At 35.6% G+C, this 27,944-nt stretch overlaps 1 protein-coding gene across 8 annotated transcripts in view; it reads right to left on the bottom strand.

The window, feature by feature from the left end:
• The window catches only part of LOC149538039 (Zim17-type zinc finger protein), a 136,307-nt gene that overhangs the window by 72,785 nt on the left and 35,578 nt on the right, over positions 1 to 27,944 (bottom strand). For 2 of the 8 annotated variants that reach the window (XM_089799430.1, XM_089799431.1), the window contains 3 exons: positions 13,772 to 13,961; positions 13,610 to 13,693; positions 13,287 to 13,446 (listed from right to left, as the gene is read on the bottom strand). In XM_089799430.1, coding sequence (XP_089655556.1) covers positions 13,287 to 13,446; positions 13,610 to 13,693; positions 13,772 to 13,878 — 351 coding nt within the window. In that variant the 5' untranslated portion in view covers positions 13,879 to 13,961. Of the gene's footprint in view, positions 1 to 13,286; positions 13,447 to 13,609; positions 13,694 to 13,771; positions 13,962 to 14,804; positions 14,932 to 19,819; positions 20,135 to 27,944 lie in introns of those variants that run through there. The other 6 variants (XM_089799433.1, XM_089799437.1, XM_089799435.1 and 3 more) reach the window with 6 other exon arrangements.

Here is a 27,944-nt window from a genome sequence, read left to right as displayed (position 1 = left end):
CCTTCAAGTTGCATTTGGAAAACAATCAATACAATGGCAATAGTTAGTACATTCGCAGCGATCCTTGAAACTAACATGGTATCAAAACCAAGCTGCAAATGTAAGAAATAAAAGAAAATAATGAACATGAGAAATACAATATAAACTATCTTGGCATTCTTTGAAATTGACAATTAGCCAAGCTGCAAACGTAAGAAATGTAAGAAAATAATGAACATGAGAAAATACAATATAAACTATCTTGGCATTCTTCGAAATGGACAATTATCTTTAGGAAGTTTATCGGGCGGCAAAGATAAGTGATTGAAACAAGTGCACAGACCTTCATTGGTTCATTCTAATAGTGAGGTTGCCGATAGCCACCAAAGCAAGCTACAGGAGGACTGATGGTATATGAGTGGGAACATAATAACAGGAGTAAATGACTAAAGGGAACCATAAGAAATAAACTGGAACTGTAGGTGCATGTATTGTGCTTCTTTGTTGCCGACATGAATAAAATCTTCTTAGAGTCAGGCTGAGTTGGTCTGTGAAACATAGTGTTTGATTATAGCTCCACCAATGCAAGCTTTAAACATCGAATCTACTGAGTTGGGACTCACAAAATTAAAAGCGAGAGGTTTGTGTTGTAATGACAGTAATCTCAGCAAATTGAAATTTACAAAAATTGTCATGGGCTCTTCAGATTGATGGTTGTGACTATGCCGAAGATGGTTTAAATTTATTATTTCTAAAGTTGAACCATTGTTGTGAGGTTCTCACTCCATCGCCCCAAAATTTTGGGGACCCCCTTTTTTCGATTGCCTTGGCAAAATTTTTGGGTTGTCCAAAAAAAATTGATCTGATTTTTTGAAAATTTTACTTCTTGGACGCCTAGAGGGCTAGAAGGGAGAGGGCTAAACTTATTCTCACCCGCTTTCAACTTGATTTTCCAAAACAACCAATTTCATCCTTAGGCCGGACAAAATTTCAAAGAGCAACACTAGGCAGGATAAAATTGTAAATTTCTTTTGAAAATTTGGATAATTTTCAAAAGGTGAAATTTTGTTAGATTTGAATTTATTATTTTTTTTTTTTGGAAAATCTTGAATTTCTTTGGTGAGAAAAAAATTTCTTTTGTGAAGATGAAATCAAATTGCAAAATTGATTTTAGGCTCTAGAGATTTTTTTTTTTATCAAAAAAAAAAAAAAAAAACTAAAATTGCTTGGCAAAATCGATTAAAATTGAATTGCCAAAAAAAATTGGCTTAAATGGACTCAAATCGCCTTGAAAATTTTCAAGCCTTTAATGAAATTGGTAATTTAATATTGAAAAAAGACTTTTGGCTAGCCAAAATCCAATTTTAATGACATATTAATTGCTAAATCATCATTAAATGGAAACATTTAGCATCTCCAATGCATTATTTACTTTCTTTTTGCAATTTTGGTCTAATTGGCAATTTAAAAAAGTAAATTTCATCTTGGCAAAGTTAATTTTGGGCTAAGCATTTAATAGGGGGTCATGTCTTGTGTTGTAATTAATTTATTTTTGCTCCCAAGGTCCCAGTCGGCCAGCTAGGAAGGATGAGCAAGTAGGGTATAAGAGGAAACTCTTTCCCCTTTTTTCCTCATTCCTCACTCCCCCTCTTTGGTGCTTAGGCGATTTTTGACTTGGGGCAGATTTTTTTCTCCTTTAGGCGATTTTGAAAGGGCGGACTGGCATTCTTTTTGGTGATTTTTCTCCGTGGTAGAGATCTCCTATGCTTGGCGATTTTCTTTGTGGAGTAGATCTGCACTTTATATTGGCGATTTTTTTCATGATTAAGGGGCAAAGTTCTCATGCATGGCTAACTTCTCTAGGGCAGATCTCAAACTTTCCATTGCTAGGCTTTTTTTTTTGTAAAGTCTGATTTTGCCAAGGAGCTGCGATTTTTGCCCTAATTTGGGCGATTTTATTTGGAGGAGGTGATTGTGATCAAAGGTCTGATTTTTTGGGGCAAATGGTGGACAATTCCAAGAGCACTAAATTCTGATTTTTTTCCAGCTAAGGCCTCAAGATTTGCAAGGGGTTTGAAATTCTTTAAGTCTAATCCTAAATTCCAAAAGAAGACCCGGCTATTGATAAAGGTAATTTCAAATCATTTAGAGTTGAAAGGGGTCCTTAGCGGATTTCTCTCTTTCGTTCTTGTCTAGACATTGTCTCCCTTGGTTCTTCTCGCACTCATCATCCACCACTTTACCATCCCATCATAGGTTGACAAGATGGTAGATGTTAATGCAAGCAAGAATCCTAAGGGAACAAACACTAAGAAAGACAAAGAGGATATGATGCCCAAAGCAACTTTCTTCTCGAAAATGAGGCGAATAACCGATACCAACGTCAGTACAGTAAACATGATACAAGTAAAGGACAGACTAAAGGAAGGACAACCCCCCTTGGCAAAGAAGAGATGCAGAAGGCAGTTGCACATCACAGCCCAAGCGTCAACACTTCCATTTCAACCATAATGAGCGACGTTGGGATGGCACTTGACTTTGAAGACATCAAAGAAGAGGATATCAATGAGACAAGACTTGGATCAAGATTAGATGAGTTGGGGAAGGTTGCTATCAAGAAGAAACATTTGAACACCCTTTCCTCCCTCAATACATTTATCAGATTTGCAAAAGAATATGAGAAGAACCATACGAAGACACTACAAACAGCAAGCAGCGTGATGAAATCGGTTGAGCTCAAGATAAAGCATACACCTTGTCCTCCCATGGAAGAAGTCAACGAAAGGCTAGCTAAGTTCATTGCCTTAGCTAAAAGAATGAAAGAAAAAAGGAGAGTTATATTAGAAGATCATTTGATGTAAGCCCAAGTGGCAATTTCTTTTTCTTCTAGGAGAGGACAAGTGTCTAATTCTGATTGGCCACCATTTTGGTGCCTTCTCATTGGTTGCCACTTTTACACTTTTTTCGTTGGTCCATTTACGAGGTGGTGTCTTCTCACTAGCCGATGGGGTGGCAACCCTAATTAGGGTTCCTAGGATTCAATCTGGATCGTCAATTTTGCCTCTTTATCTCTACCGTTGGTTGTAATTTTGGCCTCTATATAAGGCCATTTTGCTCTCATTTGTGGGGAGTTATGTTGGAGAATTGTTGCCAAAATACTATCAAAATTGTTCTCTATTCATTATTGTGGCTTGAATGGTGGATATACATGATCATTTTGGTGTATTGCATGGTTCTTCTCATCTCTCAAATTAAAGTAGGATTTCATTTCATGTTGTTAGAGTAGAAGTAGATGGTTAATTGTATGGTAATGTTAGTAAATGTTTGATAGGGATCTACAACTAGGCCACTAGCATCTTAGCCGCTGGTTAGGGAGCCTTGTGTCGTAAACTAGTTCTCTTTTCCTTTGAATCATTGCATCTATGGAGGTGGAGCCGCTGGTAAGCTTTCATTAGATTTGATCCCTGTCCATTTGCTAACCTTTCCATTCATAGGAGTAGGAGTAGAATAGTGAGTAGTTGAAAGAGTAGGAGTAGAATAGTGAGTAGTTGAGTAGTCGAATTTCACTCTAAGAAAGTTAGGAAGGTATAAGTCATTAGAAGCATTATTGCCTCCTTGCGCAATCAACATTATTTGGCGCTACATCCTCTACCATCACTGTCACCATCGACATCACCTGGCACTCATACAAAATCATCACCATCTCACCAAAACCCAAGTCATCTTTGAATGAACAACGTAAGGCCGCCTACGTGATTACCAACAAATCACATCGATAAACTGAGCGAGTATCCACAATTGCAAGGAACATTGGAGTTATTCTCATATCCCATGAGCATTAACTTTTCAAGAGAGGAATTGTATGTTTGATACTCCGTATCGGATATTCAATTGCTAATATGTTATATATTGGTACAAAAACTCACATCAACAACTACCTTTCTACTTCTCTTCAAGAGTACTTTAATTAGCATGATTGGCAACAGATACAGATAGTGGTTCAAGTTTAATCAAGAGCATATGGTGTTACATGAGCTCTTAATCTACTAAGAGGATTTGAGCTTTCAGATATAGTATCACTAGGATGAGGGGAGAAATATATCGGTCAAATTTATTGCAATGGAGAATAAATATTCTAAAATTACAGCATTATCGTTGGAGTTCAAATATGGATGCGATAGAAGGAAATTATGGACTGTTAGCGGAATCTTTTTAAGTGCCCAAATATAAATACAAACAATTTTAAGGGATTGGTTTGAGCAAACATGCATCCTCAATTCCCAAGATTTGATGCCAACACTTAATGTTTGGTGGAATGCGATGGGGTACTAGCTTACGCCCTCAAATCTGTGTCTTGTGGCAGTCTAATGTTAGTGCAAAGGGTGACTAAATAAAATGTAGATGCGAATGCGTTCGGATCGTTTCTATAGATGCAAATGTGACTTAATCCATCATTTTAATAAAATTGGAAATTATTGAATAGAAGAGATGAAAATGCACCTTCAGTCTACAAATACTTAAGGGCAAATATCACTGGAAGATTTCAACACAACAGTTATATGAAAGAATGCAACGACAATGAAATTGTGACATTGATCATTGATGACAAATACAAATCAAATAAAGGAGCTTGAAAATAGAGATATAAATACCTAATCAACAAATGATGGAAGAAGATCATAAATGGTTTCGAGCAGCACAACTTGAAATATCGTGGGATGACATGTGCCATCAAGTATTAAAAAATATCATGGGATGACTTGCGTCAAAGTTCTTCCAATATATCACATCCCAACCCATGCACTCCATACCGATTAAAACAGCTGCAAACCACACGAGCTCATACAGCCAAAGACATTGCAGAGACATCCATTAACCACCTGCGATCAAGTACATAATATTGATTGTGATCATCCATATAAGTCACTCTGAATGAAAACAATAGCCAAACCTAAGCATTCCCATGTGACCCTCCACGTGGAGAATGCTATCGAATCTGGAAAAGGAATCAAATATCACCCTCAAACTACTCTACCATTGTGTAGTTGGTGACCCCAACACACCTCTGCTCGAGCCATGTGTAAGAGGAATAATTAACAAGGGGTTTAATTCTAAGTAATAAATAGGACCCACCTCACCTATAAAGCAAAGGTAAGTAGATATGATGTTTCAAGTAAGTAGATATTGATTATGTTCTCATGAATAAAATAATAATTAAGTATATAGTAACTTTATAAATTTATAATTATTCCTCTAAATGATATATAGGGATTAATTGGATAAATAATAATGACAAGATATTTATATTAATACAAGAAACATCATTATATATATTTGTAAATAAATATATATATATTATAACATTTCTAATAGATCATTAATATAGATGATTATCTAAATCAAATTTCTAATGTTCTTATAGTTAAAATATAATGATATTATTGAGAATAATTATCAAAGGTGATTTTTTTGTTACTGTCATGATAACGAACATACCAACCAGAAGGTCACTATTGTAAAGTGGCGACTTTATCAAAAGTTGATCTATATCCTAACACCAAAATGTCTTGGAGCAAATGTTATCATGATTCTTCGAGCCAGATTTTACCAGAGACCTTGATAACCAACTTGTCATGGTTCTTTGGGCCAGACTTTGCCAAAAATCAACTCTTCATGGTTCTTTGGGCCGGATTTTGCTGGACACCATGAAAATCAAGTGTTATGGTTCTTCGGGCCAGATCATGCCAGACACCATAACTCTGTCGTAAAGTGTTCAAATCTTGTATTATAATTGCTTAAATGCTTTTTCGCTTAAGAGGGAGTGTTGAAAAATTTAGCCTTATAGTGAATTGGATATCATACTGAGATGATATCTCTTCATATACTTGAGGGCATAATGTGTTCTACAAATCCTCCCTAGCTAATAGGGAGTGTTAAAGTTGTAGCTTCAATCGGATTTCGATTTGATATACATTATTGTTATTGGTGAATCATCATTTGCTATATATACTTATCCATGTTAAATAATATATATTATATATGGTTATTTATATTACTAATATAAATAATATGTTAACTAGTGATGATTAACCATAGAGATGAAACATGTCTCTTCCTCTCTTTTTTTTTTATATTGACAATGTGTGGTTTGAACTAATGACCTCTCTGAAGGAAGCCATGCCAATTCACCGCTGTACTGCAAGTGGCTCTCCTCTTCCTCTCATATTTAATAAGCCTTCAAGTTGCATTTTGGAAAACAATCAATAAAATGGCAATTGTTAGTACATTTGCAATGATCCTAGAAACTAACACTCCATACAGCTGTGTACATTCAAAATAGAACCTTGTTGAGAGTCAAATACAACAAGACACCATATGAGCTTTGGAATGGTAAACCAGCCACTAAAATACTTTGAATTTTTTGGTAGCCCATGTTATATTAATTAGGAGAGATGAAGATACTTTGGGCAAGCTTGACTCAAGAGTGGATGAAGGTATATTTCTTGGCTGCTCTTCTAAAAGTAAGGCATTTAAATGTTACAACAAAAGGCTGCATAAAATTGTTGAAAGTGCAAATGTTAAAGTTCATGAAGCTACTAATGAAACTTGTGAGAATGTGAACAACAGCAAGAATGAGCAAAAGGTAGAAACCAACACTTTTGTACCTTCTTCTCCACCATCTACTCAAGCTAGAGCAGCAAGCAAAGATGAAGAAAATGCAAAAGAGAAGTCACAATGAAATAGTGATAATGGAGTCTCTTCCATTAATGAAGTTGAAACTACATATGTGCCTTCCGGATTTGATCCACGAGGTGAAATTGGTACATCTTTCAAAACTCCCTCTAAATTTGTAGAAAAGAATCACCCAATAGATCTAGTGCTGGCTGGAAATAGAACAAGAGCTGCTAGGAAGAATGCCAATTACTTTGAAGATAGTGATGTTTCACCAATCTCCATGTTTGAGCCCAAATGTTTTGAAGAGGCAGCCAAGGATGAACATTGGATTGCTGTTATGAATGAGGAATTAGAGCAGATAAAAAGAGTAACACATGGGAGCTTGTGCCTAGAACCAAGGACACAAAATGTCATTGTCACAAAATGGGTGTTTTGTAAAAAAGTAAACGAAGAAGGGAAAATTGTAAGAAATAAAGCACGTCTAGTATGCAAAGGGTATTCTCAAGTTGAATGAGTGGATTTTGATGAAACATTTGCACCCATAGCAAGGTTAGAAGCCATTAGAATGTTTCTTTTTTTTGCCACTTCAAGGGTTTCAAAGTTTATCAAATGGATAATAAATTTGCATTTTTAAATGGTGAGTTGAATGAAGTGTATGTTGAACAGCCTGAAGGGTTTACTTCATCTAACAATCAGGATAATGTGTGCAAGCTAAAAAAAGCATTGCATGGACTCAAACAAGCTCCAAGAGCTTGGTATGACAGGCTGGACAAATATCTGCAGAAGCAGGGATTCAAAAAGGATTATGTGGACAGAAACTTGTAAGTAAAAGAGGAAGGTAACAGCATTCTTATTGTTGTTTGTATATGTGGATGACCTGATTTTTGGAAGTGATAGCTCCAGAATGACTAAGGAATTTGTTGGTTGTATGAAAAATGAATTCAAAATGTCAATGATGGGTGAGTTAACTTATTTTGTTGGGCTGCAAATTCATCACTCAGTTGACAGTATTTTTATTTCACAATCTAAATATGTTAGAGGGGTACCTAAAAGGTTTCAAATGGAAGATTGTAATCCAGTTAGCACTCCCATGGAAACCAGATGCAAGTTAACTAAAGAGGATGAGTCTCCTAGTGTTGATCAAACCCACTACAGGTCTATGTTAGGGAGTTTGTTATTTGTTATAGCTACTAGACCTGATATCATGCAAGTTGTTGGTTATGTTGCACGTTTTCAAGCCACACCTAAGAAAACTCGTGAAAGTTGTTAAGAGGATCTTGAACTACCTAAAACGGACTGTTGACTATGGTTTCCTACATGTTCTAATTTTCTCTAATAGTCTATACAGATGTAAATTGGGGAGGGTCAGTTGATGACAAGAAGAGAATGAGTGGTAGTTCCTTTTTGCTTGGTAGATGTCTCATTTCTTGGCTTTGCAAGAAACAAGCCTGCACTTTTCTATCTATAACTGAAGCGAAATATATTGCAGTTGTATCTGGTTGCATGCAGGTAATTTGGATGAAGAATTTTGAATACCTTGTTAGATTTCAAGCTCCAATTTGTTGATCCCATTTCCATTTATTGTTACAAACACTAGTGCGATTGATATTTCCAAAAATCCTGTTATGCATTCTCACACTAAGCATATTCCAATTAAATATCATTACTTGAAAGAACAAGTTGCTAATCATGTTGTCAAGCTAGAATATGTATGTTCCAAAGAGAAGGTAGCTGACATCTTCACAAAACCACTACCCTGTGAACACTTTGAATATCTCAAGAGCAAACTCAGTGTTCTTCCATCTCACTAGATGGCATATGTTCAAAGGAAGTGCTTCATTGCGATATCTTCCTCACAAAATCGATTTAGTTTATTTCAGATTTAATGTTCATTGATGTCAAAGGGGAAATTATATTTGCATAACACAGTTCGTAATATCGGATTACCATTAATGAAAAATAGGGCGAGATTGTTGATAATGGTATTTTGCATTGATGTGCAAGCAAATTTGTCTTAGTTTAATATAACGTGTCTGTTGTCTATGTTCTTGATGGAATGGCCATTCGTTGATGTAATCTATCTCCTAGAGGATTATCTCACTTTTGTTTGACGTGAATATTAGAAAAGGATAACATTGTTCTAGTTCGAGTTGGAAGTGCCAAACATATGCAAGGGAATGATGAAGTGTAATATGTATGTCTGCTATAGGCTATTGTTGTAATCATGCGAGTTGTGTCCTGAGTTGGATCTTTTGCTTGATCTACATCTACATTTACATGTTGATAGTGGAAGTGTTTGTTGTCATCTCGTTGTGAATTGATACCATTCACGAGGATGACATGTGGTTTTTGTCTTTTGTATGAGTAGAGATCACTTACAGGGATGACATATGGATTGGCAATTGTGGAAGTTTTATTCACCTGGACAGCAAGAGATGGAAGGAGTGGTTAAACAAGCCCTTCAGAGGTGTCTTCCAATCTTTGGTTGCTCTGTGAAAACATAATGTGCATTCTGGAGATAAAACGTTATTGCAAATTTCTTAGAGTCATAAGTGTTGGTGCGTTCAGAATGACTTTGGCCGCTAGAAATCTATTTTTATCCAGCGGCTATTGTGCATGAGAGCAACTAAACAGTGGGAATTTTCTTTACCAACCTCTACGATAACAATTAACGTGCTTTGAACACCTGTGGAATCTTGAGATTGGATTGGGCGCATTTAGATGCCAAGCATTAATCATGCGCGTTATAATGTGCATCTGCAGATATACGTTTTTTTCATATGTGATGGGTGAGTGACAACTAAAATTGATGACAAGGTAGAGAAAGATGCTTGGTAACTGACTAAGGAGGTATTCTTGTGGTGGTGATGTGCGAGCAAGTTTTTTTGTTTTTGGTTGAAGCGACTAGAAAGAACGTGAATATGTGTGATATAGGGGTACAACATAGAAGGTTGTGAGTTGATGACACTGTAAAAGCTTTCAATGAATATATGTTATCAGTCTATTGAGGTTGATAAAAGTGTGAATGTTAGTTTAGAGTGGGAGATATAAAAGTTGTTGTAGGAGCTGAAGGTAACAAGGTGTTGGTTCCCAAAACCACAAATTGGAAATCCAAGAGCCTACCACTTCTTCGATAGGATATCTCAATCAGTTATGGCCAACAAACGAGAACCACCTTGATTCCCTTACTCTTCAGGCTCCGCTACACCTAGGTGGATAGACCTTCTCCTCAAACACTGACTGCCTGATTCAAGGCTTTTCTATAGTGAATTTAAGCTTTGGAGTTTTCCGGCTGGCAAGGTCCTCGAACTCAATCCGAATGAACTAAATACTAAATAATGATTGGATGTTTTGTATAATTGAATAATAATTAATTTGATGCTTGTAGGAAGGAAGTTATAGATTTTTTGATGTCGATAATAAAAAGACCAATGCCTCTGCTCATCTGGGCAATAGAGTCAACTTCGGTGAATTTTCATGTACAACTTTATAAAGTTCTTATGCACTTATACTGCCAACAACTAAATAATCAAGATGTGACAAATCAAATATTTATGCAATCTTAAATTAGTCCAGATTGAACTTTAATTCCTGTAGTAGGAAGACAAACTGGACACAGATATGAAAACAATTTAATTTTTCACAATATCTGTGACGATCAAATTTAAAATGCTAAATGACCATGTCCACTTATCCGACATTTAAATTGTATACAAAATTTCAAAAAATTAATTACAAAGGACGATTCATCTGCAATTTAAATCTCCACGCCATTTAAAAATAAACAAAAGACATTTTATTTTATTATAAGAATAAAAGAATTGAATTTATATTACAAAGTCATAATATAGCCCAATATCTAAATATGTCCTATTCTCATATCCTACAACTCCTCTATATATCTTTTATGTTTGAAATTGTGACTTTTCAAAATGAAAAGCCATGTCACTTTTCTTTTAATTAATCACATTCCTTTATCGTTATTGTTATTTTACTTGATTATTATCGGGGATAGTAAATTAAAACATTTCCCCCCTGAAACGAACCTTTTGCAAGAATATTATATCACTAAAATGTGGGCACATTGTATTTCCAAATGATATGAATGTCGAAGAGAAAGATTTCCAGAATAGCGCATATGTATGTATTTTCTCGTCAAAGATTTCCTGGGAAAGAAACCACCTCACATCCATCACCAATATCATCTTCTTAACCAGCAGAAGTCACGTATAGAACATGGAAACATAGCATACCCGTATTCCTTTTACTACACGCAGACACACGAATTCCTTTTCTTTTTGATAAGGCTCCGGAATTCATGTTCGCACATAATTGTTTGTATTGTCCCGATTCTCTGTTGCCATTCATACTCTAGCACTCTCCTTTTCTTTGACGTTAGAAGTTTTGTCTTCAGATTCACTGAGCTGTGCGTCTTAGGTAGATTGCTCGTCTTCAAAACCAATACCATCCTTACATGCTCCAGTCAATCCCTCAATATTTGGTATTCTTTACTGTTATTACTTCCTTTGTGGCCTCCGAACATCTGCGAGTCTGTTCGCTGCAAGATCATGGTTCTCGAAAGAGCCTATTCTTGATGTCTGGGGCCATGTCCAGGGCCTGCACAACAGAGTAGCATGATACCATGGAGATTTGTGACACCATATTCAGTACTAGATTCAACTTATCTAACTTTGACTTCCCCTTTTACTTTCCACTGTGCTTGTGCTTTTTATCGCTTCCATATAGATCAATTCCTATTGCCATATTGAAGATTGGACGACTGCCAGCAAACAAGTAATGTTCTTGAGAAGTGGCTTGTTAGTTAGGTGATGTAGGTTCTCACATCCTCTACTTTTTAGTGTATTATATTATAGAACGAATATGAAAGAGGAATTAGAGGCATAGTCTCTAGTTTGTGTGGAAAAGACTCTTCTGATCACTTCTTTCAATCAGACTGATTCTCTGTCAACCTTCATCTCTATTACAGTGCACTCACATGCTGAGGTAAGTCATTGAGCCATGCCATACCCAATGAATCTAAGAGAGTAGGGACATAATTTTTAGTGTCACATGTCTCTAGAACAGGAAACATAGAAGGGGCTTTACCAAGTGAACTTCTATCTACATACAGGTTAGAAAATGGAAGCCAATACAATAGTAAAACATCTATCCCTGCTATCCATGGTTTGTTCATGATATCCTGGTTGCCATCATATGCATTGCTCACATACGAAGCAATTTCTTTATTGCTAGTTCTGTGATACTTCTGCTACCAGCATAGTCTGACTTCTTGTTGACTTTCTCTGTATTGATGTTCTATTCTTGCCTTCCATCAGAATAAATCTACACATTGGACCATTATACTTATGACTCTTCTTATTAATGTGTATGCTTCCAGAAATACACCACTTCTAATGCCAGAATACTGGTTTAAGCCTTTGATTCCAACATTATTTCTCAAATGGAGAATCTAATCCTTTGCAAAATTAGAGTGCCATCACAATGCACAATTTGAAATTTTGAAGTTCAAAACGTCGGTTACGGGAGCAATGTGGAAAGAGGCTTTGAAGTCTGTAGCAGTAAAAATGGCTTGACTGAAAGATCGACTCATGAACATTGGGTAAGCATAAAACAAGAGCTAAGGGCAGGCTGAGAATACATAACTCTTCATGTACATGAACTATATATTGTGTTGTGCGGTTGGTGGAGAGAGAAATTTCAAATAGGGGACTGAGATAGCATACTGACTTAATCTTTTAAGTGGTGTTGATAAACTTGACTCATTTTTTGCTCAGCTCATTGTAGTTGTGAAGACTGAGAGTGCCATCAGTCCATCTCAAACATTTTGACACTCATGTCCTTGAAAGTTGAAGTTTTGATATGTGTATTATTGTGCTGTTGTTTGAATGGTTGCAGCCATTCACAGTTGAGCTGGAGCTCTTAGATAGGTTGAAGTCTAAGTTGTATCGTCAGAGTTGTAGCTGTTTTGTACTGGGTTGGAGCCTTTTGCTGATCGCTTAGTGAACCGTGGTTTTTACCCAAAAGAGTTTCCATATGACAAGTTTTGGGTGCCTCTGTCTCTATTCCACTTTTGTGAATCTGTTCTATCTGTTATTACTTTTAAAATACTGATTCACCCCCCCGCACCCCCTCTCTATATTTTCTGTGTTTTCAGGACAAAGCTTTATGCAAAAACTTATCTAGAGAATGACAACAAATTTGGAATATAAGATCATGCAGCTGTCCTTCAAAGTTTTAAATGAATTTCCTTTACTCCAACCCTTAGCCAAGTATTATAATCTCAGGACCATGGTTCTTTGCAGCCTTCATATCCATGTTTAATGGTCGGACTTCATAGGATTTTAAAACTAAGGATAGTTTGTCCCTTTGCCGTTCTGTTGTAACCAGGGATAGTTGCTCCAGCTTTGGCAGTATTGTCTCACATTATTTTTTTCTCTGATTAGGGGATGGGGTACTCAAATTGAACTCCACTGACCCATAAAAAGATAGTTTTACACTATTCTAAAGTTGCTTGAACCACTAAAATTTCTCTAGAAAATTAGAAAGAGAATAAAAAGAAAACAATTTATAGTATTAATTTTAGAGATTATGCACTGGATTGATTCATATACCTCGTCGTCACTATTTTCTTGAGTGAAAGATGAAAAAGACTCGTGCTTGCCAGAAATATCAGAGTCCAACTCTCCCTCTGGAGAATCAGTGGCAGAAGGTGAATATAATCCCTTTTCTATTGCAACAAGTCTTTGAGGAGGATGCGACAAAGAAAAGCAACTGAGCACCAACATTTCATACCGATCTTAGTAAAACTGTGACTTTTACAAAACTATCATGAATTGAGGCAAAAGTCAAGTATCTAAAATTCAAAGGCTTTACATGTGAAAATGGAATATGTAAATGCATTGTTTTCATATATTAATATAGTGTATGAGGGCACCTGAAATCTGAGATTTTAGTTTTTTGTTGGAGACATCTTGGTCCTATTATCAAGGCAATTTTCATACATTTTGGCCTGCATAAACTACCCTTAGGCAGTCAGGATAAAAGCTCAGAAAGAAAAATTTCAAGCACAAAAAACTAAATATTTAGGTTCAGATACCTGCAACTGACTGCTGAAGTAGGCAGAACAGGCAAAGGGTAGCCATGTTGGGAAGAGCCCAAACAGTGGCCAATAGAAAGAAAAGGTTTTGTAAAGGTTATTGCCATGTATCTTTGATCTCTTGCCTTCAATATAAGGCAAATCTCACTACATGTTCCTGAACATCCTCAAAATATTACATATAATATACCTGCAAAACAAGTCATGTAAGAAAACGAAACAAAGTGGAATTTGACTATAAGTCATTTCATTGCAGAAAAGGAGCTATTAGGCCTATACTTTATTTATTGTCTACAACTCATTAAAGAGACTTCAGAGTCATAGACAATCATAAACAAAACCTTCTCTGAACTTATAATGTCATCACCATACTCTTTATAGTGGTACAAGAAGTCACAGAAACATTAATATGAAATAAAAATTCATAAGCACTAAAATTCAAATTGGACTTCACAAATGATATATGTTCTATGTGTAAGTACATTCAAAAACCTTTTCCAGTCACAATTTAAGCTTGTTCGAAAATTTTGTCTCTAATGCTTTGTGGGATAATACAGTATACTGCAATGCACCATAACAAAGTCGAGTTTTCCTAAAGACCAATTTTACTGCAGCATAGATGTTACAACCGTGAGGAGGCCTACACTTCATTAGTTGTCACAAACTCAATTACAGATAGTTTTTATAAAAAATAAACAAGGACCTTCTCATAACCTTAATGATATAATCAAGAAATGCATTAACAAAACATAACTGACAAATAAAACATCACACGAACATCCCTTGTTAACAAACAAATAGTTTAACCATGATACAATAAAAAATGCCCATATCCCAAAATGGAAATTTAGCTACATTGCTCAAGTAGCTCATGCATTGACACAAAAGAAAATAGCAATTTAACTTTCTCGCTCATATCATGAAGCAAATAAACCAGTAGATTTGCCGCTTGCTTGCTAAAATTGGGTTGGAGCAAGACACCATCACTACTATCTCTAGCATGCAGATATAGGAATGGCTGAGCCTTAGTCACCTCATTAACCTTGATATCTCAGGCCTCCAAGGGATGGGAGCTAAAATCCTTGATAGAGCCCCAGAAAATCTTAATTCTGTAATGAACCAGCACTCAATCAAATCAATCCACGGTGAATCAGCTCCATCTGCCCAAAATCAAGGATAGTACTGAAATAGATGTTCAGTTATGATCTATGCACATGGTAAAATAAACAAATAGGATTCCTGTAATTACAGAACAGTTATCACATGATTAGGAGTTCCAAAATTAAAGGACAGTTTAGAACCTAGTTAGAAGTAGAGTTACGATTTGTTGCACTTGCTAATAGATTGATCATTGAGGATATAAGGTGATTGGTCAGTAAGAAAAGATTATTGGCAGCCGACTTCCTCTTATATCCTGTACCATTCCTCATTAAAAGAAGCTGTATAATCATTTCTTAAGGGTATTTTAGAATGAAGATGGTTCCCATTCAAATTGTAAAGTAGTCGATGACTTCTCCACACTAGTGTGGCTCCCTGAAGGGTTTGGGCTGTTCTATCTATTTGTGATACTTGAACAGATTTAATTTATGTCATTTTGCCAAATGACCTCATAATGGAAAATATACAATTGCAGATTTACGGTCCAATTCTATACATCAGATTTGTATTGGCAGTTGATTAAGAATCCCAACTGCTGGTAACTGCCAACTACCCATACATAGTTTGGAACTAATCTGTTCCATTACAAAATATGACAATGTTTATTTAGCCAACTATATCTACACTTTTGAAAACTACATCAGCCCGCAAAAAAAGAGTTGTCTTCCAAACAAATGAGACAAAATGGGGAGCTGGACACAACAAAAATTGAAGAACACACCTACTAAAAGGGGTGAGAAGACATCCTTCACTGTACGGAGAACATCAGGGTAGAAGCCAATGAAGGTTGCTACTATAGCTACTGCAGGCATTGATGGGCCAGCAACTCTCACTCCACGACAGCCTTCGCCATGTGTCTCAATCTTCTCAAGATCCTATTCTATTGCCTTTAACTTGAAATCCCTCACTGCAAGCTGCCTTCCTTGTTTGCAAGTCAGCGCATCCTTCTCCGCCAGCCAGGTATTCATCTATGTCAATTGTCAATCCTTCGCTACCGAATCTCCCTCTCAAATGCCAAAACCCAATTGTGCTCATGGGCAACTAGTCTTGTTGCTTCTAGATCTACTTGGCCAACTCCTTCCTCACATCCTTGATCTAGCGAAGGGCCCTATCACATGACTAAGTGTCTTACTTCACTGAAGCTCATGCTTGCGATATTGGAGAAAAAGATCTTGAAGAGTAGCGTTATTCCATGAAGTGCTCTCCATACTCTACCATGTTGGCCCCCAATTGTTGGCAAGAATGTGCTTGGTTGCCTATGCTACAAGGGGGTCATAGTCGATGTCCAAGAACTACACAAGGTCACATTCCATATCCACGAAAGTAGTCATCCCTCTTTGTTGTTGAGTAGTACAATTGAATCATGCCTATGAAATCATGGGGGCTTTGGTCGACTCAACCTTAAAATAACCTAATTCAAGTCACTAGATGGGGATTCCTCTCCTCCTACATATGTGTCTAGTAATAGTGTAACCTCAACAAGTGATTGTGGGACTGTGGGTGCAATAGGCTCTATTGTAAGTTGTGTTGTCAATAGATCACGTGGCAGCTTCGGAAGTGGTGGGTGTATGCACCCAAAAATGGTCGCCTAGACTATGGGCCCCCATTATTCAATTTATCAATTTATCAAATTTTCTGAATCAATGGTTTGTAATATATTCAAATCAATTTCCTTGATCAAATTCGATTTATTTCATTTCTAAGATTGATCATTTTATTCCAAGTCTTATTTAATTAAAAGAAAATCTTCTCTTTTAATTAAATAAAATAAAATTCCCATTTAATTAAAAGAAAACCTCTCTTTTAATTAAACAGTTCATCCACATTTAATTAATTAAGAGAAAAACCTCTCTTTTAATTTAATTAAATATCTTCTATTTAATTAAAAAGAACTTGCTCCCTTTTAATTAAATAAAAATCCCACTTAAATATCTCTTTTGATGAAAAAAGGAAATAAAATAAATTCTTTTTATTTAATTTCTCTACACTTAAAAATGTGATCTAAGTGGGATTTATCTTTCCACTTTCTCCTCAACCACTCCTCTTTTCTAATTGGTGGAATCTTGTCTCACATGGATCACCACTTTCTTCTCAACCACTCCTCTTTTCTCATTGGTGGAATTTTGTCTCACATGGATCAAGCTCTATTATCCCATATTGGTTGTGAGAAACCTCTCACCTCCATAATTTTCTTTATAAGGGAGAGCCCTCTCCTCATGTTAGACACCCATGATTATGCTATCGTTATGCTGCAGGTTTGAAGACCAATTTTTGAAGGAGTTTGAATACAAAAGCTTTTTGTGGAGAACTTCTATTTTCTTATCTTTTTCTCTCTTGCACCCATCATGGGCTTTTAGCTTAGATCTTGCATTTATAGATTAGATTTTGCTTTCATAGATTAGATCTTATTTTCATGCATATTTGAAGATCATGGAGACTAGCATTCTTGCTTTTCCTCTTTGAATCTCTCATCTCATGGTGTACTTGCATGGGCACAAAAATAGGTCAAACTGAGGACCTCCATTGCAAACCCTTGCACTCTATGAGTAGAGAGCTATGGATCGATTTGTGAGGGCTCATTCTTGAGTTTTCTTACATGTAATGATTCATAGAAGTGTGACAACATTTTAGCACACGGTGGGTTGTTTATTCAACCTGTTGAGTGTCTACTATTGGATATTGTCAACTCCATCCATGTATTCTATTGTCTCCCAATCATATTTGACAGTAGGTCGGAAGACTCAATTGAAGGGGCATCTAGAGGTACCCACCTCATGTCCAATGATGTGGAAAAGAATTAACAACTTCAAAAAAATTACTGAATCTACGAATGCGAGGTCACACAACCAAAAATATCATTTGGAATGCTACAATTTGTAATAATCTTACTCTTTAGAGGCCAAACACAAATTCACAAATTCATTTCCAAGAATCTTGAAATAACATTAGCAAACTTGAATTAACTGACCCAAACCCACCTTCAAACAATGAGAAAAATTGGCTCTTAATTTCCTCCAAAATGTGTAACATTGCAATACAACTAAATTGCACTCAATTCTGATTTATAACTGCAAAAAATTCAATGCATAAGGAGTCCATAATATTCATTTTGAGCTGGTATAATAATAAATCTTCTTTGTGGTTTCTTATAACATATTTCAGCCTATCAAAGCCTTTGTATCAAATCAGATTTTGCTACCTTGCTGAACAAAAATAATAATCAGAAATTCTACTTCTAATCTGCTCCAAAGCCGTGCTCCAAACCAAAACCAAGGAGATTTTATAAATTCCAAATACTCCTCAATGTGCAGAGGAAGTAAGGAATAGATTTTATGAAAGCAGATTTTCCCAAACCAAAATCTGCATTATGGACATCCATTGGAATGAAAATAAATCAGTCCAAATTCTCTAAGCCAAATCCATAACTTGCAGTTGAATGACAAGCGATTTTTAAATTTGTTGTAAACTGATTCTTGGAAACAAAACAGTAAATTTGGATGACCAAAGAAGGCTAAGTTAAAATAGTAACATGCAGCCTGATGCCAACATAATTTCAGCTCTTTAAAACAAACACAATATTTACTAAGACAAATCAATGGCTCTGTTCCAATTCATGAAATTCTTTTTTACCATAATAGTTACCAAATGCATGAAAGTCTTGCAAGTAAATATAATTATTTACTATTTGTGTGGGATGAGCCCGATAACCATTTCAAGAAAAATGGGGACTTGAATCAACTTAATGCATGTAAAAGTCTGCACTTTCCCAATCGGTATACCAGACAAGCAAAATAAATTGCATTCATAATATTCCCAAACTGAAAATTGGTTTATTCAAAAGCTTGTAGAGGTTTATTCAAACACGAACCCACCACTTCAAATTACTCTCACAAAGTATTTACTCATTCACAGCAAATCATGATTCAAAAACAATAACAACTTCACAGTCTGGGACGATATTCAAAACCATATATAATGCAGAAATTTAACTTTGCTATCCTTCAACCTCTCTATTACATATCGATTATCCAAATCGAGGGAGTTCTCTTTTTTTCTTTTCTCCCAACATTGAGAGAGCTTTTTACTCTACTCTACCCAGATCGAATTCTCCAGCTCTCTTAACAACATTACCACCAAAAACTTTGCGATGTCCCCTTCTTTAATCTCTCAATATTTGGGACTACCTACTCTACCCTAAATGGTAAGAGACTTGTCTTTCAAAATATTTACAATTGAGGAGTCCAACATACAAGATGATGACTGAACTTTTCTTTTGGTATGCAAGATGGAAGGATTATATGGGTATCAATATATATATCGATCATCAAATATGTTATTTTGTTATAAGCGAGATATTAGGACTTGTCTATGAGCTGATAAGACCTCTTGACCTGCTATGATTACGAGTTTGATATCTCTGATTATATTAATGATTATGTATGGTGGTTCTTACAACCCTCGTATTATACATTCAAGTCTAATCCTGTTCATATTTTTTTCTTTTAGCTCATCTCTGTATTGTGTGTTGACTGCATTACACCCAGCGTGGTTCAAATATCTCTGAAATCAGATCCTTTTACTATGTATGAACTTTCCTCTAACTTTCATCTAGCTACTATAGCTTCTGAGGGCTGGAGGATCAATATTTTCTTCTGATTTGATAGGTTATGATCAATGTTATTAAGTTCTTGCTGACTAATCAGTTATCAGAATTAGTTTCCGACTGGGGTCTATGCATTCTACTTGCTGCCCTATCAATATCTATGACCGAACAGTTGACTTTTAGATGTAACTTTTACCTTCTCCAATATCTTTCAGCAGCTAACTATTGTTGTCTGCATCTTGTTATAGTTGACAACATTAAGAATATTTATTTGATATATTACTCACCTTCTTATTCGACTGTATATGATGCTGGCTTGGTATTTGCTGCGTATATGTTATTGCGGCTACATAATCTACAGATATGATCGGGAGAGTATTTATTAATCAAGGAACCTGCGTTGAGTGTGTCGTCGGCTGTCAATTCCATCCTTTCCGGTTGCGTGCATATCTCTTTGCTTCAATTTCGTTTTTCAACTTTCAATTGGGATGCTTTGTGCAATCAATATCTGCTTATTATTATGTTATTGTTCTTCCATTTGTATCTCCTCCCCATTATCTTCTCTCCTTCCCTATTAATAAACGATCTTTTCCTGAACAGTCGTGACTATTCTTAGGGTTACTTATAATATAGTTCAATTATTAATTAATATAATTATACTATAACATGCGAATGCCTTGATTATTGGTTAATATTTGTATTTTCCAATTATATCATTCATATATATTATAAAATTATTTAATACATATTTTCTTTTTATAATAGTAATTCAGAAATAATCATATATTTGATGTTATACTTCTACTCATATTTTTGTAATATATTATATTATTATAATAATATAATATATTATATTATTATAATAATATAATATATTATATTATTATAATAATATAATATATTATATTAATAATGATTTATCATTTATGTAATAATATTTTTATGTTGATTATATTTTTTATCTTACCTTTCTCTTTATATTTGTATTACTGATACTATTGTATCAATTTATTCATTAAATTCTACTATAAGAAAGTAGGGGACATAACAGTCCACCCTTCCTCAAATTGCTTGTCCTCAAGCAATTCAACCCTTAACTATGTGAGTGTTGGCGTCCAATGTCAATATCCAATCAAATTGTATTGATCTATTTATATTTTAATATGTTTTTATTTAATTATATTTCATTAATTTAATGATAATATAAATAGTGATAAATATTCTTATAATATTTATTTACTAGTATTCTAGTTTATTAAATTTCAACTTAAATAGGGGACATTACAAACTTTTCAACCAAGACCCAGTTCCGGTTCTTGGTAGTTATCAAACTACTAATTACCAACCCTCTTGTCTGTGTATGGAAATATGTTTCTCATTCTTCATTTTAATATTTCCCCAATTACGTATCATATTGCATAATTAGATTATAAACCATATGCCCAACTTGTCATTTTCAACTAATTCACAAAGATTTTCCCATTGTGATTTTCAAATGATTCTTTGTACATTTTAGTGTCCTCAAGTGCTCCACACCATCCAACCAAATATCAGCCGCCTCCTCCCAGTCCTCCCTTGGAAGTGTATCATCAAATGGAGGTGCTACTAGAAGTGTGTTTGCTACTAGAAGTGCAAGTGTTAGAGGTGGAGGTGATGATGCTACTACTACTACTACTAATAAAACTAAATGTGGTAGTACTACTACAAAATATGTAAATAGGAACTATTGGTAGGGATTTATCCTCCATGGAAGGGCCTCCTCCACATATCCCTCTAAACATTCCTCCGCTACCAACAAGACCCTCCTCCACTTTCACTCAAGGCAGATGACAACTCAATAGCCTCTCCTTCACCACTAATACTAAGTCTTCATGTTGCCTCCTCTTCTGTTACTCTAGCTATGCTAGCTCCAAGGGACCCAACTGTACTCCCAAGTGGACCCAGTAGAACATGGTCGTCCATGAACCATTCAATTGGTTAACAAGCTAAAACCTTCCCCACTTGTCTAGAGGTACATAAGTGTGCATTGCATCAAGGAAGACACCAATTGCATAATGCGCCATGTACAAATCCTTGTGTTGCAAGTACAAAAACTCTTAGATCCTCAAAGAGTAAGGATGCCCAATTGTACACCATCCAAGACTAAGCCCTACCATGAGCTCAGTTATCCAAATAGCAATGTGGGATGCCTTCTTGCTCTTATAAGTCTACTTTTGATAAGATTCAATACACATCAGCACTCTTTGATACTAAAGTTCTTTTTAAGCCACCAACTATTGCTACTACAAATACTATCCTTCTCTTCCTTTGTCGAGTTACAGAACAATCATTTCAGAAGGGTATCTTTGCACTACAATGTCAATTTCCAACTTAGCTTGGCAAGGGAGGCTCTCCTCAAGGATATTCCAAAAACCCTCATAAACATGGCAAGCCAAAAATAGATAGTAACATTACAACCCTTGTATTGTATGATCGACTTGTGGGTGTGTTATCTGACATATCACCATCAATCTCGAATATGGCTCCAACTCCCAAACATTAAAAAATTGGTAGTTGTGTGGCTTTGTCCACCTATGTTTGAGTGTCGCCTTCATGGGATTGCGGTCATCCATGTCCTACCACCAAATCCACACTCACTGCAACTCAAGCTCTCCCAAGTGATGTATCAACAATAAAAAAGCCATCACCAATTATCTTCCCCAAGTGAATGTGTGGTTTATATTGTTCGCTCTTGCTACTAGTGATCAAGCTTGGAACGTGTGTTGTTGGTAATGAAGAATAACTCTAGAGCAACATTGGTAATTTACACTGACTTAAAAAGTAGTTGTGATAACTACCTCTTGTCCATACTAGTGAAATCCTTAATAGCTTTTATCGTACCAATCTACCAAGAGGAAACCATATCAATTTGCCCACCGAATCTTGCACCAATCTGAGCAATTGTGTGACATTGCAAACATTTTGACAAGCAATGAACCAAGTCGTACAATATTTGCTACCCAGCTGTATCAGGGATGGCTATGGAGATAGCTACCCAAGATCTAGAGACCTAAAGGAAAGCACAATAACAAAAGTGGATCAATATGACAAGAACAAACGATATTCTCACCAAGAATGCAATAGAATAGTTAATAGTACATAGGAGACCCTTGGTTAAGTGGACTAAGGCGAGACATAGGAAGGCATAAGATTATGACAAGGGTCTTAATCTTATGACATGATACAAAAAGTGATAACTTCTCACACACCTAAGGGAAAAAGTGAGAGTGTCACATATCGACTAAAGGTAGATCACCCTTCAAGATGGAAAGATGTTTGTGCAACAAGTCCCCTAAAGATGGATCGCCCTCCAAAGGTGGAAAAGTGAATGTGTAACATGTCCAGTAAAGGTAAATCATCATTCAAGGTGGAAATATGTTTGTGCAACAAGTCCACTAAAGGTGGAAATGTGAATGTGATAACACCAACTAAAGTGGGAATATTCCTATGTGGTCCCTAATTTAACTTGAGTAACATGTATGTCTGGGACCAAAGAGAATAATACTATGAACAAAACTTAAACACACCTACACCCCCCTATGTATAGTATGAGAAGAATGTATGCACAAAATGCAAAATAGGTCTCAGCAACTAGGCCACGTTAGACACCCATGTACAAATGCAATAAAATCTCTCACAAACAGAGAAAAAGATAAAAGTTAAAACCCAATGGGAAAAAAACTCCTCAACAAAAGAGAAATGAAAAATACAAAATACTCTAAAAAGAGGAGAATGATAAAACCCCATGTGAGGGAAAGTTCCCTCCCATAAGAGAGAATGGAGAAGTCAAGTGACCCTGCTAAAGAAACATCCTGCACGCCCAAGAGAACTTGCAATGGATAATACTTTCTCCTAGTGAAGCATTTGGTGAAGGTATTTGCAACCTACTTTGTTGTAGGACAATACCACAAATCAATTACCTACTCCTAAATCAGCTCCCTGATGCAGTGCATATGGATCTTGATGTGTTTAATCCCCTGATGTTGAACTGGGTTCTTCAAGATTTGGATGGCACTCTAATTGTCACAATAAGGGCTGTGGAACAGCGAGCACAGATTCAATGGGAATATTCTAAAGCCAAATAGCCTCAGTAGAGGCATTAACAGCCTCTCAGCCTCAGTCAACGATAGAGCAATAGAATGCTACTTCTTAATCTACCAACAAATGGGACTGGAACCAAGATGAAAACTGTAGCTGGAGGTGGATTTATGATTATCAAAATTCCCAACCAATCTAAATCTATAAATCCAACCAAGTCCAGTCCTATACCTGTCGCATAGTGAATCCCATAGCAAGGTGTACTTTGGATGTAATGCAAGATGCATTTGGCAGCTTTCCAATGAAGCTTGTGTGGTTCTTGCATAAAGCACGAAACCAAGCCAATAGCAAAGAAAATATCAGGGCCTGTGTGAGTTAAACTTTGTAAATATCACAAAATCTGATGCACACTTCAATTCAACTCCACACGCAAGCAGGTTCACCAGCTCTAATACCACTGTAAAGACCATAACAATTCTGTACTGAACTTATGTATCCTTCCCAATGAATGTTTTTCATAGAGTTGTGAAATTCCACAAATGAAAGATTTTGTTATTGTTGGTTCAAATGATCAGGTTTGTATTGTTTCATTCCAAGCCAACAGTATGTAATTAAAACAATTGAGCTCTCATTCAATTAAGCATCAGGCGCTAGAATTGAACATATTCTCATTCCGTAGTCTTCTATATCTGGACAAAATTGTTGAACTGAACTAGATGGATTAGAAGCCAATAACAGGGACTGGCTTTATTGAAGATATAACTGAAATGTTATATCAGATATTCCTGAGGGATACAATGCAGCGATCTATGCAAGAACAGAAATAATTCTGAGTACAGTCTCCAACTTTTCTAACATTGTCAGTGGTGTAGCTTACTCGTACATCTTGAAATTGCTTGACATTGTAGGTAAACAATTTTGTATATATAAGAAAACTACAGACCAGTATATGCAGAGGTTCCTGATGGGAAATGCTCCCAAGAGCAGAACTCTGATGTGTCCAATTCCTAATCTAGCGGTCAGGTGACCAATGTTACAAAATCAAAAATACCCGCAGCATTCCGACATATATAGTAAACTTGGCCATTTAGAGATATGGTGTCATGAGGAAATGCGCACGGTCAGTAAAGTATCTGCGAACAGCCAGTGTACTATGGACTTCAATAATGTTTACCTTCATTAACAATACGAGAATTGAATAGAACCATGGACCCTAGACCAGTGTTGTCCAAGAGCTTGGGGTATACTGGCAATTAAAGGTAATTATAACATGTCCCAGGTTCAAATTCCTTGTTCGACAACAGCTCATAATTACAATATACATATATATAGATTCTGGAATACATTGAGCTAGATTTACAAATCTTAAAACTGTGATCCAGAAATGCGGTACACACCATTAATGGATGCCCACAACTTCATTCAAGATTGTTCAAGGATTCACATTTGAGGTGTCTTCGTAATAAATCTCCCTACATTAGACATTTAGGTTTCCGGTCTGCAAGAATATTATTGCTATGTACGGTTATAACCTGTACGACTTAATTAAGGATTTTAATGGCTCCCAAGAGCTGAAGCATGGACATACTAGCCTACTTCCAAATAATTTTAAAAAGGAAAGACTGAAATTTATCTTCTCATAAATAATTTAAAAGACGTGTGTGCAGGCTTTTACCACTTCTTCTGAATACACTCTTGAACCCCAGAGATAATTGTGCAGTGCAATTAGGGCGAAGGTTTCTGCTGTCAGCTACTCTCACATCAATTATTAGGCTGAAATATCGTAATTCTGCTCATAAATAATTTTTATCTAGTGAACCTTTAAACCTCATACCATCTCGGCCTTGTGCAGTTTAAACTTCTGCAGAAAAAAATGGAAGAGGATCATTTGTCAAACATTTAAATCTATGCCCTCTTCCATAAGATCCAAGTTTAGGTGCGAAGATAAGTGATTGAGTTAGTATATTTATATTTGAGAAAAACTTGGGCTAGAAAGATAATTTTTGAGGTGTCTCTTTTTCTAATTTTCATTTTATAAATGAAAATCAATTTGTCTAATTACAAAGTATTAGATCAACTATAAAATTTAGAAACAATTGAAGGAACATAACTAGCACTTGTACCCTACTAGTTCAAGAGTCATGCCGATTTCTAATGCCACAGTCTTGATTTTGATTATTCATATGTATTCACTTTTAATTTACAACTTCTTGACACTTACTAAACTTAAAATCTCATCTGCTACAAGTCTCTCTCCTTCAACCAGGCTATCATTAAAAGAGTCTAGACCTTGTCATCTGTTAGAGATCAACCTTACTTCCGCTAATACACAATGATATAATTTGTAATTAGTAAATAACTTAGTTAGAGGACGAAGTTAAGTTTTGAAGTAATTTGTCTTGTCAATTTATTCAGAGTTGATGAAGTTAAGCTCGCTTGAGCTAAAACTAAGTGCAACTACCTGATTCTTTAGACCTCTGGTTACATTTCCAACTTAAGGATATTTTCAAAACTGAAATGTAAAAAGTGCATACGCACTTTTGCTTTTAGTGCATGATACAATGGCGGAGGAAAACGTGGGAGGCATGAGGAAGATGACAATACACAAATTATAATAAAGCCTCTACACAATGTTGGGTATTGTGTGCCAAACAATTTCTAGAAATGCCTGTTAACGTCTAGAATTTTGTGAGTGCCTAGAGGAGGGACTGACAGAAAAAGCTTTGTCCAATGAAAAAAGGATCCTCGAAAATTAGTTTTTGGCCTCAAGTTGCAAAGTTTAACACAGGATTTTGTGTCTCAAATGTATGTACCTCGACTTCACTTACCAGCCCAATACTGTATTGTCTTTTAAATCACAAGTACAATAAAAACAAATGGGTTTATAGAGGAGCTTGAAGTATGGAAAATGAATATTTCAAATAAGATCTGCATTTCTCGTTTCTTAGACGTTTCAGACTTGGTTCATTTGAAATGTGTCTGCAAGCACATTTCGCCAATAGAGGTCATAGTGAAGGCACATTAGCAACAACACAAAAATATTAATTTCACAATTTCACAAATATAATAAAAAATAGATGAATATGTAATAACTTTGACTTTTCTATATTACAAGAACAAGGTTTCAACCTTAAAGAGCATTTGAATAGATAATAAAAAACATACCAATCAGCCAGCTTAAAAAGAGTGTCTAACTTTTGATCTTTTTATATGAACATAGTATTTATTGACCCTAACATTGTACCAAACCCTCATTTACTAAAATCAATTCTCCTTCATTATCTACAGAGATCAAGACGACTTCCAAAAACAAGCTCCAATTGTTATTTCTTGTGTTGCATCACTTGACTCATGCAAGGAACTTCAATAATGGTAGAGAATGTCATATTGCTCACAACATCAATGAATCCATCTTAAAGATATCAGACAATCGTTATGTTTTTTCTTTGACCTTATCATATATTATATCAAGCAATTCTCTTATCCTCTTTGCATATATCTATCCTTGTGTGTATACCCATGGGCATTTCAACAAACGGTTCGAGTGCCATGTGTTTGCTCACATATTATGTTTGTCCCAAGCTTCACATCTTAGTATACTGCAGAGAAGGCAGTTTTACATATGCCGGTCGTATCAGATTAAAATTATTTAGAACTCTTCAACAAATCAATTTGGTATGTATCTTAGTAACCATTGTGTGTCATAAGTTGACATTTCTATGAGACATTTTGTCAAACCATTATCATTCATCACCTACGTCTCCGTAGATAGTACTCATATCTACCAAAGCATTTTGGTAGTGGTGTCTCCCATCAACATGATTTTATAAAATTCAGTCTGTTCTGAAGCTCAGATGTCGTGTTTTGATATATATGTGTATATGTCTGCAACTTTGTATTTTTTACACGAGTACTTGAATATTTTTTAAACAGTTCTCATGCGATGTAGAAGTCTCTATTCTTATTCTTATAGAGAGCAAACTTTTCCAACCAGTTGGTCAGGAAAGTGAATGAATCTTCAGCTGCAATTCCAAGAACGTGATTTATTTATATGGATTTACTCATATTTTGGTGAAGAAACAGAGCGGTGTAAAATGAAAAAGTAAACAAGGCACTAGAAACACAGTACCTATATGTCTGTCTCCAGATTTCTTTTAGTCTAAAGAAGTGTTGATGTAAAGAAGTGTTGGTGTAAGGAATCTAGGAATAACATATTGATCACTACAAGATAGCCCAAATGTTAGATACATAAACAAAAATTCAAAAATTCTTGATAAAACATGCATTCCAGTTTTTTTTCTTTTTAATTCAAAAAAACTGGGGTAATTGCCTAGC

Source organism: Cupressus sempervirens, chromosome 9 (assembly GCF_028749045.1).
Source record: "Cupressus sempervirens isolate cs-2001-9-10 chromosome 9, ASM2874904v1, whole genome shotgun sequence".
In the NCBI taxonomy this organism is placed as follows: domain Eukaryota; kingdom Viridiplantae; phylum Streptophyta; class Pinopsida; order Cupressales; family Cupressaceae; genus Cupressus; species Cupressus sempervirens.
This window is presented reverse-complemented; position numbering and strand designations above follow the sequence as displayed.